This window comes from Scyliorhinus torazame, chromosome 13 (assembly GCF_047496885.1).
Source record: "Scyliorhinus torazame isolate Kashiwa2021f chromosome 13, sScyTor2.1, whole genome shotgun sequence".
Lineage (NCBI taxonomy): Eukaryota > Metazoa > Chordata > Chondrichthyes > Carcharhiniformes > Scyliorhinidae > Scyliorhinus > Scyliorhinus torazame.
In genome coordinates this window covers 215,176,313-215,188,904 of record NC_092719.1, presented here as the reverse complement: position 1 = coordinate 215,188,904, position 12,592 = coordinate 215,176,313, and the positions used below count along the sequence as shown (strand labels likewise).

The 12,592-nt window shown below is 50.0% G+C and overlaps 1 protein-coding gene across 4 annotated transcripts in view; it reads left to right on the top strand.

Annotated features, from left to right (window-relative positions):
* Window positions 1–12,592, top strand: part of LOC140388613 (monoglyceride lipase-like) — a 160,807-nt gene that overhangs the window by 91,551 nt on the left and 56,664 nt on the right. For all 4 annotated transcript variants that reach the window (XM_072473054.1, XM_072473055.1, XM_072473053.1 and 1 more), the window contains exon 2: window positions 3,383–3,489. In XM_072473054.1, the coding sequence (XP_072329155.1) occupies window positions 3,383–3,489 (107 nt within the window). The remainder of the gene's footprint in view (window positions 1–3,382; window positions 3,490–12,592) is intronic.

Below are 12,592 nucleotides of genomic sequence, written 5' to 3'. Positions count from 1 at the left end.
TGTGCAAAGGCTGTTGGAATGAAATAAATGTGTGTTTGTGAAAAAGGAACAGAACTTTAGACTCTTCATATCACAGCAACTAAAACGTCTAACAAATTGGACATTCTAAATTCTCGTTCTGTGTGCCCGAACAGGCGCCGGAATATGGCGTCTAGGGAATTTTCACAGTAACTTCATTGCATTGTTAATGTAAGCCTACTTGTGACAATAAAGATTATTATTATAATAAGCCGCTCAACCTCCCGAAAAAATGACTTGGGCAGGAACACCGGGAGTCACTGAAATAAAAATAGAAATCTCGGCAAGATGTTCACCTTAACCGATTAGACCCGGCCCACCTACAACACAAACCCAGGACCAAACCCAAACTTCTCCAATACCAGAAAAAATTACACCCACTCCACCCGGTCGAAAGCCTTCTCCACGTCCAATGATACAATTACATCTGATACCAGCGCGGCCGCTGGGGTAAGCAGTCAGCAACTGACACACGTTTCGAGCCAACCTGCATCCCTTCACAAACCCTGTCTGATCTTCCCCTACTAGCTCCGGGAGGCAAGACTCCAACTTTGGCCAGAAACTTGGCCAGTAATTTGGCATCCACGTTTAACAGGGAGATCAGACAGTACGACCCACACTTTGTGGGGTCTTTATCCTTCTTCAGGAGCAGTGAAATGGACGCCTGCCCCAGTGTCTCTGGAAGGGTGCCCCAGGCAAACGAGCCGTAAACATGTCCAACAACAATGGACCCAACTGATCCAAAAACTTCTGATAAAATTCTCCCAGGAACACATCCGGGCCCGGTGCCTTCCTGCCCTGCATAAGCTTTAACGCTGCCTGAAACTCCTCCAGGCCCAATGGTGCCTACAGCTCCTCCTCCACATCCTCCCCCACCTTGGGAAACTCCAAACCCCCAGAAACTCTGCCATTTTTCGTTCATCCTGCGGTGGCTCCGACCTACGCAACCTCTCATACAAGGCCCTAATCACTTCATTCACCTTTTCCGAGGTGGAGACCAGCCTACCCTCCAAATCCTTAGCCTGAACAATCTACCTGGCTGCCTCCTGTCACCTTAACTGATGAGCTAAGAGATGCCTGGCCTTCTCCCCATACCCATGCACAGCCCCATTTGCCTGCCTCAATTAGCGCACCAATTGACTGAACAAGTCAAACTGTAGTTGCAGTTGTTTCCTTGTATGGCAAAAGCTTCAGGATCGGGTACCTCGCAATACCTACAACCCACCCCTAGAATCCCATCCACCAGTGTCTGTCGCTTCTCCCTCACCTCCGCGTCCACATGTGCCTAATACACTAGGGTCTCCCCTCTGATCACCACCTTCAGCCCCTCCCACAAAGTTGAGGGTGAAACCTCCCCATTATCATTATTTTTAACATACTCCGTGTGGCTCTTGAAATCCTAATACATAACCCCAAGTCGGGCAGCAGCCCTGCATCCCCCCCCCCCCCCCCCCCCAAATCAATTGGTGGTTGTCCAGTAGCTAGCAACCATTTCATAAATGATGCATCGACCCAATACAGGGCATATACATTCATTAGAACCACCTACTTCCTCTCTAATGCCCTTATTATCGTCACATATCATCCACCCTGATCCACTATGACCCTCTCTGCCTGGAACCGAATGCTCTCATTAATTAAGATCGCCAACCCCCCCGGGCCCTGTGGTGAACGTATTGTAGTAACCATTTACCACTGTATTACATTGTATCACGCTGTTGCCCATGTGGGCTCAACCTATGGACCATTGTACTGTACTACACGGAATGTATCATGTTGGTGCCTTTGCGGGCTCTGCCCCTGGCTCCTCCCCCTTGAGGGGAGGTATAAAGAGCAGCTGCCCTGTAGGCGGCTCTCACTAGCAGAGCAGTCGCAGGCAGGCACTGTTCTAGTCGATTAAAGCCACTGTTCACTTCAACTCTCTGTCTCACGTGAATTGATGGTCGCATCATACCTGGCTCACCCAGGCATCCCAGAGCCTAGTCCGATCCCGTTCCTGCATGTGAGTCTCTTGTAAAAACATCATGTCGTCTTCCAGACTCTTTAAATGAGCAAACACCCTCGCCCTCTTTACTAGTCCTCCCAGGCCCCGCACGTTCCCGGTACCTAACCTTCTCGGTGGCCCTCAACCCTCTCTTTCTCTCGAGTCAGCCATTACCATCGTGATGCGCCATATCTTCACCACCACCTCCTAGGCCCCAGGCCAACCTACGATAGCCGCTTGCTCCACCCAACGGGTGAGACAAAGAATATCCCTTGGTCACTGCTAGCTCCCGACCTCTCCCCGTTCCCCTACCAACGTCCTAACTCGCACCTAGTAGGCAGACTGCCTGCCGCCTCAACTAACCTCTCCCACTCCCAAACAAACCCTCCTGACTCATCGAGCCTCGCCAATTTGGCCCAATAGGTTGCCGCCCCTCCTCACACACCACACATTTCATTTTAATTTAATTTTCATTTTTCACTCCCATTCACTAGCCTTCCCCTTAGTGCTAGCAAGATGTCCCACACAGAGTCCCGCCCAAAAACAAACATGAAAAAAGCCAACAACCCCATCCCCCAGGCCCATGCTCCCTACTCCCTCATCCCTATCCCAGCATCCCTACCATGCTTCTCTATCCCTCCAATTATCAGGTCAATCCCCCGCTCTAGCATCCCCCACGACCCTGGTCTCCAGGAACAAAATCCCCCCACCATCCTTCAAGAAAAAATAACAGCAAAAACATAGCAGACTATATTGTAATACTTACAGTCACCCTAACCCAACTTACACATGCAGAAAAAGAACTCCCTCCACCAGCCCTCCTCAAACCAGGCCCAGTCCTTTGTCCTTGATGTAGGCCTCAGCCTGCTTCAGCGTGTCGAAATAATGGACCCTCGAGTCCAACGTGACCCTCAGCCTCGCTGGATACACCCCCCCCAAATCGCATACCCTTTATTGTACAGCACTGCCTTCGCCTTACTGAAGGCCGCCCACCGCTTCGCCAGTTCAATGTCCTGATAAATGCACACCATGTGCCCACCCCCATCGATGTTCCGACTCTTCTTGGCACACTCCAGGACCGCTCCTTCCTCCGGTAACTGTAAAATCGGACGATCACCCGCAGCGACTCGTTCGCCCGCGGCTTCTGCCACAAAGCCCGATGTGGACTGCCAATTCCGGACCGGCGAACACTTCATCCCCGCCCATCAACCGAGAGAACCTTTCCCAAATCGCCAGTTGTCCTCGGGCCCTCCGCTCCCTCATTGTTTCATCCAGGCCGTTGCAATATCAAAGCTATTGGGTTTTAATACATCTTACTTTACATTGAAGTTGATGTCTGCTGTTCCATTGCTGAATTCTTCATCTATACAAATCTTCCAGGGCTTTAGTGATGATAATACATGGCGCAGGAGAACACAGCGGCCGCTACCTAGGAATTGCTTCGATGCTCACGAATCACTCCCTGTTCGTATTTTCACATGATCATGGTGAGATTTTTACAATGTATTTATGGGATGTGGGCGTCACAGCTGGGTCAGCAGTTATTGTCCATTCCTGACTGCCCTCCATTTCAGATGACATTTGAGAATCAACCTCATTGCTCTGTAGGCCAGACCAGGTAAGGACGGCAGATTTCCTTCCTTGAAGGACATTAGTGAACTAGATGGGTTTTTAATGACAATTACCATGGTCGTCATTAGACTTTTTTTTGATAGAGTCCCTACACTGCAGAAGGCGGCCATTCAGCCCACTTGGTCTGCACCGACCCTCTGAAAATACACCCACCTCGGCCCAATCCCCCACCCTATCCCCGTAACCCCACCTCACCTTTGGACACTCAGGGGCAATTTAGCATGGCCAATCCACCTAACCTGTACATCTTTGGGTTGTGGGAGTGAAACCCATGCAGACACGGGGAGAATGTGCAAACTCCACATGGACCGTGACCTAGGGACGGGATTCGAACCCGGGTCCTTAGCGCCGTAATCCCAGTGCTAACCACTGCGCCACACGCCACCCTTGCCAGGTCATGTCTTAAGAACATCAGAAATAGGAGCAGGAGTCAGCCTTGCTGCCCCTTGGGCCCGCTTCACCACTCAGATGAAGTGAAAAGGTTCTCTTCATCTCAGTCAGAAATGTTTGGCCCCTATCCTGAGAATGTGTCGCCCCATGTTACCCAGGCAGAGGAAACAACCTACGTCGACCCTGTCAAGCCCCTTCAGAATCCAGTGCGTTTCAATGTGACCGCCCCTCATTCCTCTCAACTTCAGACAGGACAGGCCCAGTTTTCTCAGCCATTCATGATAGGACAACCCTCTCGTGCCAGTGTTGAACCTTCACCTACCACCTTCAAGGGAAGTATATCCTTCCTTTTATACGGAAATCAGAACTCTGCTTGGTATTCCGAGTCAGCTTCCGCCAAAGCCCAATTCAATTGTGACAATAGTTGAGGAATTATTTTGTGTAGCCACCAAAGACGATGATGCGTAAAAACACTTTGCTGATGGATTGTTGTGGTGGATCTTAAGGGCCGGCAGGTGGGAAAGTGGTGGCGCAGTGATATTGTCACTGGATTATGAACCCAGAGACACAGGGCAGGATCTGGAACTTTCATTATGATATCACTCACCGACGATACTTCAGCAACATCGGAGCAAAAGAAGATTCATCCCATCCAGCCTAGACCATAACAGCATAGGAGGAAGAGCAGAAATAGGTCATTCAGACCATCACATCTGCTCCATCACTCAATGAGATCATGGCTGGTCAGATATAATCCTCGATCCCACTTTCCCACCTTATCCCCATAACCCTTGATTCCCTAACTGTCAACAATCTGTCTATCTGAGCCTTGAATATACTTTAATGACCCAGTATCTACAGCTCTCTGCGGTAAAGAATTCCAGAGATTTATTACCAACTTGAAAGAAGAAATTCCCCTCATCTCTGTCTTGAATGGGCAGCCCCCTAACTCTGAGATTATGCCCTCTAGGTCCTCGACTCTCCCACGACTGCTCCGCATCTCTTTCTTTTTAATCCAAATCAACTTCATTCCCTCTCTTTTCTATGACAGCTTGTTGAGGAACCAGCTAAACAACAGGCTATTTTGGTTCAAATACTGTCCAATTAGAAAGAGCTAATCAACTATCTCATTGTAAAGGAGCCTTTAGGAAAGAGTGATCATAATATGCTGGAATTCTGCATTAAGATTGAAAGTGACGCAGTTCAATCCAAAAATAGAGTCTTAAATCTAAACAAAGGAAATTACAAAGGTATGAGGTCAAATTGGGAACCTAATTCAAAGGTGTGAGGGTAAACAGGCAATGGCCATTATTGAAAGAATTAATGCATGATTTATAATAAATTTACATTGCTTTGAGGCACAAAACCCAGCAGGAAAGGTGAGCTAACCATGGCTAACAAGATAAGATAAATATTACATTAAATTAAAGGAAGAAGTTTATAAAGTTACGCCCAAAAAATAGTAAGCCTGAGGATTCTGAGCACTTTAGAATTCAGCAAAGGAGGACGAAGAAACTGATAAAGAAAGAGAAAATAGAATGTGAAAGAAAGAGAAAATAGAACGTGAAAGTAACCTATCAAGAAGACTGGAAAAGCTTCTTGGTGTGTGTGAAAAGGAAAAGGTTGGCAAAGATAAATGTGGGCCCATTCAGGCAAGAGCTGGGAGAATTTATCATCGGGAATAAGGAAGTGGCAGAGAAGCTAAATCAATACTTTGGGATGAATTTTACGGCACAGTTGCGGAAGGGGGTGGGGGCTGGAAAATGCAGCGAGCCATTCAAAGGTCCATTGACTTCGGCGGGAGTGGAAGCTCCCTGTGGCGGAGAATCCCATCCTTTGTGTCTGCCTTCACGGAGGACGATACAATAAACCTCTATCAAACACTAAAGAACCAAGGGACTAGTGACAATGAGGAACTGAAAGAAATTAGTCTTTGTACACAAAGGTACTGGAGAAATTAAGGCGACTGAAAGTTGACAAACCCCTTGGACTTGATGGTGTACATCCCAGAGTGTTGAAAGAGGTTGCTATGGTGTCATTTTCCAAAATTCTCTCGATTCTGGAATTATGCCTGCGATGATATGCATGTACTCATCAATGTATATAGTTGTTTATCATAGTTATCAGTACGACCTCCAACCGGTAGGTGGTGATAGAGATCTACCACATGACTTGAGACACATGCCAGTTGGTAGTAAGTCGTACAAGAGGATAGTCGCACTTAGAGTAGCTCCAGGAGTATTCACTGAATTAATGTAGTAGCCATCGTCTGTATTATAGTTCATTAGTTATCTTTCCATGTGTTTGTTAATAAATCATCTTTATAGTTCAACAAATATGTGTTCTGTGTACATCAATACAATGGTTATATCACAGAATGCAACAGTGCCTGCATCTTGGACAATCCTGTGCTGTATCTTCAGGTAAGCGGGGCCAACGTTTAGTTTACCAGTCCTGATGTCAGATTGATGACTTTGTGTAAAGCGGACATTGAAACATCACCCAAACACAGCCCCCCGTATTTAAGGAGAGAAAGAATGTGAACCTACAGACTTGTTACCCTCACATCAACAGTGCTAGAATCGATTCAAAATGACACGGTGGCACAGTGGTTAGCACTGCTGCCTCACAGCGCCAGGGACCCAGCTCCGATTCCAGCCTTGGGTGACTGTGCAGCAGGGTTAAGGGGTTACTGGGATAGGGTGGGGGAGTGGGCCTAGGTAGAATGCTCTTTCGGAGGGTCGGTGCAGACTTGATGGACCAAATGGCCTCCTTCTGCGTTGTAGCAAATCTATGGATGTGCTAACTGGACACTTAGAAAATAATGGTAGGATCGTGAAAAGATCATGTTTGACAAACCTATTAGAGTTCTTAGTGAGGATAATTAGCAGAATAGATAAAGGGGGACCAGTGGATGTGGTGCATTTCGATAAGGTCCTGTACAGGAGGTTAGTAAGAAAATTAGAGTACATGGGATTGGGGGGTAATATACTGGGGTGGTTGGAGAATTGGTCAACGGACAGAAAACAGAGTAGGAATAATAATAATAATTGCTTATTATCACAAGTCGGCTTCAATGAAGTTACTGTGAAAAGCCCCTAGTCGCCACATTCCAGCGCCTGTTCGGGGAGGCTGGTACGGGAATTGAACCCGCGCTGCTGGCCTTGTTCTGCATTACAAGCCAGCTGTTTAGCCCACTGTGCTAAACCAGCCCCAGGGTTATTCTCAGGTTGGCAGGCTGGCACATGGAGTACAGCAAGGATCCAGTGCTTGGGACCACAGGTATTCACAATCTATATCAATGATTAAAATGTGGGGGCCCTGTGCAATATTTCCAGTTTTGCGGCTGATACAAAACTAAGTGGGAATGTGAGTTGTGAGGAGGATGCAAAGAGTTTTCATGGGGATTTAGACAGGCTAAGTGAGTGGGCAAGATTATAGTCGATGGACTATAATGTGGAAAAACAGAAATGTAGAGTATTTCTTAAATGGTGAAAGATGTCCGAAGGGACCTAAATGTCCGAAGGGACCTGGATGTCCTTGTTCATAAGTCACTGAAAGCAGCGAGACATTCGGAAGGCAAATGATGTGTTGGATTTTAGTGCAAGAGAATTCGAAAACAAGAGTAAAGAAGTCTTCCTGAAATTGTAAAGAGTCCTGGTGAGACTGTACCTGGATTATTGTCAACAGTTTTGGTCTCCCTTACAGGGCTCGGCAGGGCAGATGCAGGAAGGATGTTTCCCCTGGCTAGGGGAGGGGATCCGGAACGAGGGGACACAGTCATTTTGGACTGAGATGAGGAAGTATTTCTTTACTCAGAGGGCCATGCATCTTTGGACTTCTCTACTCCAGGAGGTCATGGAGGGTCAGCCATCGAGCATGTTCAAGACAGAGATCGATAAAGGTATTCAGGGGAAAATGGCTTGGAGATAAAAGATAAGCCACGAACAAGATGAATTGTAGAACAGGCTCAAGGGGCCGATTGGCCTACTCTCCTATTCCTATTTCCTACTTTCTGCCTGGTAGCCTAACCAATGCTTGTCCCCAAGCCAACATCACGTCGTTCTGGTCGTTAATCTGGTCGTTCACATTGCTATTTGTGGGATCTTGCTGTGCACAAATTGGCTGCTGTTCCTGACGCTATAACAATGACTACACTTCACAAATACTCCAGAAGGGCAGTGAGGCGTCTGGTGATCGTGAAAGATGCTGTATAAATGCAACTCTTTCTTTTAGTTTCACAATGCACAACTATATGCAGCAACACAGAGGTTAAAATGGCACCAGTTGACATCAGAGCAGAGAGTTCAACTAAGAATCTAGCAGGGATTCCAATACTACAACCAACCCCAATGGGCATAGATGACAAAGGATGTCCGGATTTCCACTGCTGATGTAAGGGGAGAGTTCGTCTCAGGGGTGACCAGCCTCTGATTGGACGAGCATGGAGAGCGGAGTGACGCGCAGAGAGGGCCTCAGAATGGAACTCGGAGCGGATGCTGGATCATGAGGTGGGGAGCAGGGTCGGGGGGGGGGGGGGAAGGGGCGTGGGGGGTTGTCCAGAGCGAGCCTCAGAGTGAAGGGCTAACCAGCAAGGCCCTTGGTGTGGGGGGATGTCCAGGGCGGGCCTCGTAGCTGTGGTGTTGGGTGCTCTGAGGTACAGACAAACCAACACGGTTGCGATTGGTACAACGCAGTTTTATTCCAACTAGTTATTTACACATCTGACATGGTACTCAGCCCGTGGTGACTGTATGAGTGTCTTGTTAATGAGGTCCTGGCGTTGTCCTGTCTCCAGATGGACTGGCCACTAGGTGTCGTGTTTCTTGTCTTATACTGTGTCTGCTCTTGTCTGTGATTGGCTGTCGTGTTATGCGTGCTGATTGGTCTGTTGGTCTGTCTATCATGATGTGTGTGTTGTGATGTGTGTTTGAATATCATGACATCCCCCCCTTTTTTACAAGATTATGTGCCTACGTGGTTATAAATATAAATGTGTCCTGAGTGCAGCTAAAGGTGTGTGTGCGTGATATTTACAGCATGTATATGTGGCGTAACTATATACAAGGGGCGATGTCAGGTGTGACATGCTAACGAGGTTGTACCATAGCAAAAGAAGAAGAACGTTGAAATTTGGACCGATCAAACGAGGCCTGGAACGATAAAACAGTGACATGTTACAATACAGTAGTTGCTAAAATGTGACGTGTGAACAGTCTCATAAGTCCAGTCTAGTAGGTGGGCGACGAATTTGGGTTGACCGCCTCAAGGGTGGGTCGAGAACCACCGGCTGAGGTGCGAGCCTGGCCACGGGCGGCGACAGAAGGGGCATGGTATATGGCAGCTCCACGAAGTCACTATCAGGAACCAGTGGAGGACACGGCGTCTGTGTATGGTTCCGTTGCGAGTGTGGAAGTAGGCGAAGGGCTCGGCGTTGCGCCTACGCACGGATCCATCCGGCATGCGTACCAGGAACGAGTGGGGAGCCACGCGTCGGAGAACTTCGGCAGGTGCTGACCAGCCACCGTCTGGTAGGTGAATGCGGACGTTGTCTCCAGGGGCCAGGGAGGGAAGATCAGTTGCCCTTGTGTCGTACAATCTCTTCTGGCGATCGCGCTGCAGTTGCATCCTATGCAGTACCGGAGCATGGTCTATTGTTGGTGCCAGGATGGAAGGCACAGTGGTTCTGAGGGCGTGACCCATCAGCAGCTGTGCTGGCGAGAGACCCGTGGCTAGTGGGGCCGAGCGATAGGCCAGCAGGGCGAGGTAGAAGTCCGATCCGGCGGCAGCAGCCTTGCAGAGGAGCCGCTTGGCAATGTGAACGCCCTTCTCCGCCTTCCCATTGGACTGGGGATGCAGAGGGCTGGACGTCACGTGTGTGAAGCCGTACGAAGCCGCAAAGGACGACCATTCATGGCTGGCAAAACAGGGCCCATTGTCCGACATGACAGTCATTGGAATGCCGTGGCGAGCAAAGGTGTCTTCGCAGGCCCTGATGACAGCAGACGACGTCAGATCGTGCAGGCGTATGTCTTCTGGGTAATTGGAGAAGTAGTCCACTATGATAACATAGTCCATGCCAAGCGCGTGAAATAGGTCGACACCCACCTTCGCCCAGGGGGACGTCACCAGCTCACGGGACAGAAGCGTCTCAGGAGGTTGCGCCGGCTGAAACCTTTGGCAGGTTGTACAGTTGATCACCAGGTTGGCAATATCGTCACTGATGCCCGGCCAGTATACCGCCTCTCGGGCCCTCCGTCTGCACTTCTCGACCCCCAAGTGACCTTTGTGTATTTGATCGAGAACTAGCTGGCGCATACTGTGCGGAATCACAATCCGGTCCAGCTTCAGAAGGATCCCATCAATGATGGCTAGGTCGTCTCGTACATTATAGAACTGCGGGCACTGCCCTTTGAGCCATTTGAGCCATCCTCCCATCATGTGGCGCTGTAAAAGGGGGTCGGCCGCTGTCTCTCGGCGGATGCGGGCCAGACTGGAGTCGTCAGCCGGCAGATTTGCCGCTGTCAAGGCCACCTGTGCCTCGACCTGACATACGAACCCCTCCCCATCTGGTGGCGTGCTCACTGCTCTGGATAGGGCATCCGCCACGATGAGGTCCTTCCCTGGAGTGTAGACCAGTTGGAAGTCGTACCTCCTGAGTTTAAGTAGGATGCACTGGAGGCGAGGGGTCATCTCGTTCAGGTCCTTGTTTATTATGCTGACCAGGGGGCGGTGGTCAGTTTCGACCATGAACCGTGGAAGACCATAGACGTAATCGTGGAACTTGTCTAAACCGGTTAGCAAGCCCAGGCATTCTTTTTCGATCTGCGTGTAGCGCTGCTCTGTGGGGGTCATGGCCCGCGATGGGGCCCATGACGACGTGTCATCCCTCTGCAGGAGCACTGCTCCAATGCCGGATTGGCTGGCATCAGTTGAGATTTTGGTGGGACGAGACGTGTCGAAGAACGCCAACACTGGTGCCGTGGTGAGTTTGCGTTTGAGCTCCTCCCATTCCAGCTGGTGTGTATGTTGCCACTGGAACTCTGTAGATTTTTTGACGAGGTGGCGCAGAGTCGTCGTGTGGGAGGCAAGGTTGGGAATGAATTTCCCTAGGAAGTTGACCATGCCAAGGAAGCGTAGGACAGCCTTCTTGTCGGCCGGCTGCTGCATGGCTGTGATGGTGCTCACCTTGTCTGCATCCGGACGGACCCCTGACTGGGAGATATGGTCCCCCAGGAACTTCAATTCGGTCTGGCCAAAGGCGCAGGCCATTTTCCCGTATGCGGGCAGAAACGCGTTGGAGACGATGTATGTGCTCCTGCGGTGTGGTGGAGCAGATGATGACATCGTCCACATATACGCGCACCCCTTCGATGCCTTCCATCATCTGCTCCATGATTCTGTGGAAGACCTTGGATGCCGAGATGATGCCAAATGGCATCCGGTTGTAGCAGAATCTGCCGAAAGGGGTGTTGAAGGTACATAGCTTTCGGCTGGACGGATCCAGTTGGATCTGCCAAAATCCTTTAGAAGCATCCAGTTTCGTGAATATCTTCGCTTGGGCCATTTCACTGGTGATCTCCTTCCATTTGGGTATGGGATAATGTTCCCGCATAATGTTATTATTGAGGTCTTTGGGGTCTATACAGATGCGGAGCTCGCCAGAGGGCTTCTTGACACACACCATGGAGTTGACCCATGGCGTGGGCTCCGTGACCCTGGATAGGACCCCTTGGTCCTGGAGATCCTGCAGCTGCAGCTTGAGGCGGTCTTTAAGTGGCGCAGGAACCCTGCGAGGTGCGTGAACGACCGGAATGGCATCCGGTTTGAGGCGAATTCGGTAGGTGTATGGCAGTGTTCCCATGCCTTCGAATGCCTCCTGGTTGTGGGCGAGGAGCGATTGGAGCTGTGCGTTGAACTCTGCATCCGGGAAGTCAGACGTGCCGTCTGGAGAGAGAGAGAGAATTCGTTGCACAAGGTGGAGAGCCTTACATGCCTGTGCGCCCAGCAGGGAGTCCTTCGATGTGCCAACTATCTCGAACGAGAGTGTGGCCGTGTGTGTTTTGTGTGTCACCTGGAGCTGGCAGGATCCCATGGCCGGGATAACGTTCCCATTGTAGTCGACCATCTTGCACCGGGATGGCTGGATTGGTGGTCTGACCTTCATGGCATAGAATGCTGACCATGCTATGAGGTTGGCGGAGGCGCCAGTGTCCAGGCGGAAAGTGATCGGCGATCGGTTGACCGTCAGGGTGGCACTCCATTCATCGGCCGGATTGATGGTGTTGACCCGGTTCCCATCAATGACCGCAACCCGGAAGGCGTCTTGGTCATCTGTGTCGTCGGTTTGGATGTCCTGATGTGGAGGCTGAATGGTCCGCACGTGTCTGCGAGGTTGTCGGAGATGTGGAAGATCCACAGGTTGAGCCGCTCGACAGTAGGCAGCGTAGTGGCCCATCTTGCCACAGCGTAGGCATTGTCGGGTATTTGCAGGACATTGCCCTTTTAAATGTGCAGCTCCACAGTTGCCGCACGTCATGACGTCATGGCGTTCGTTACGCCACTGCG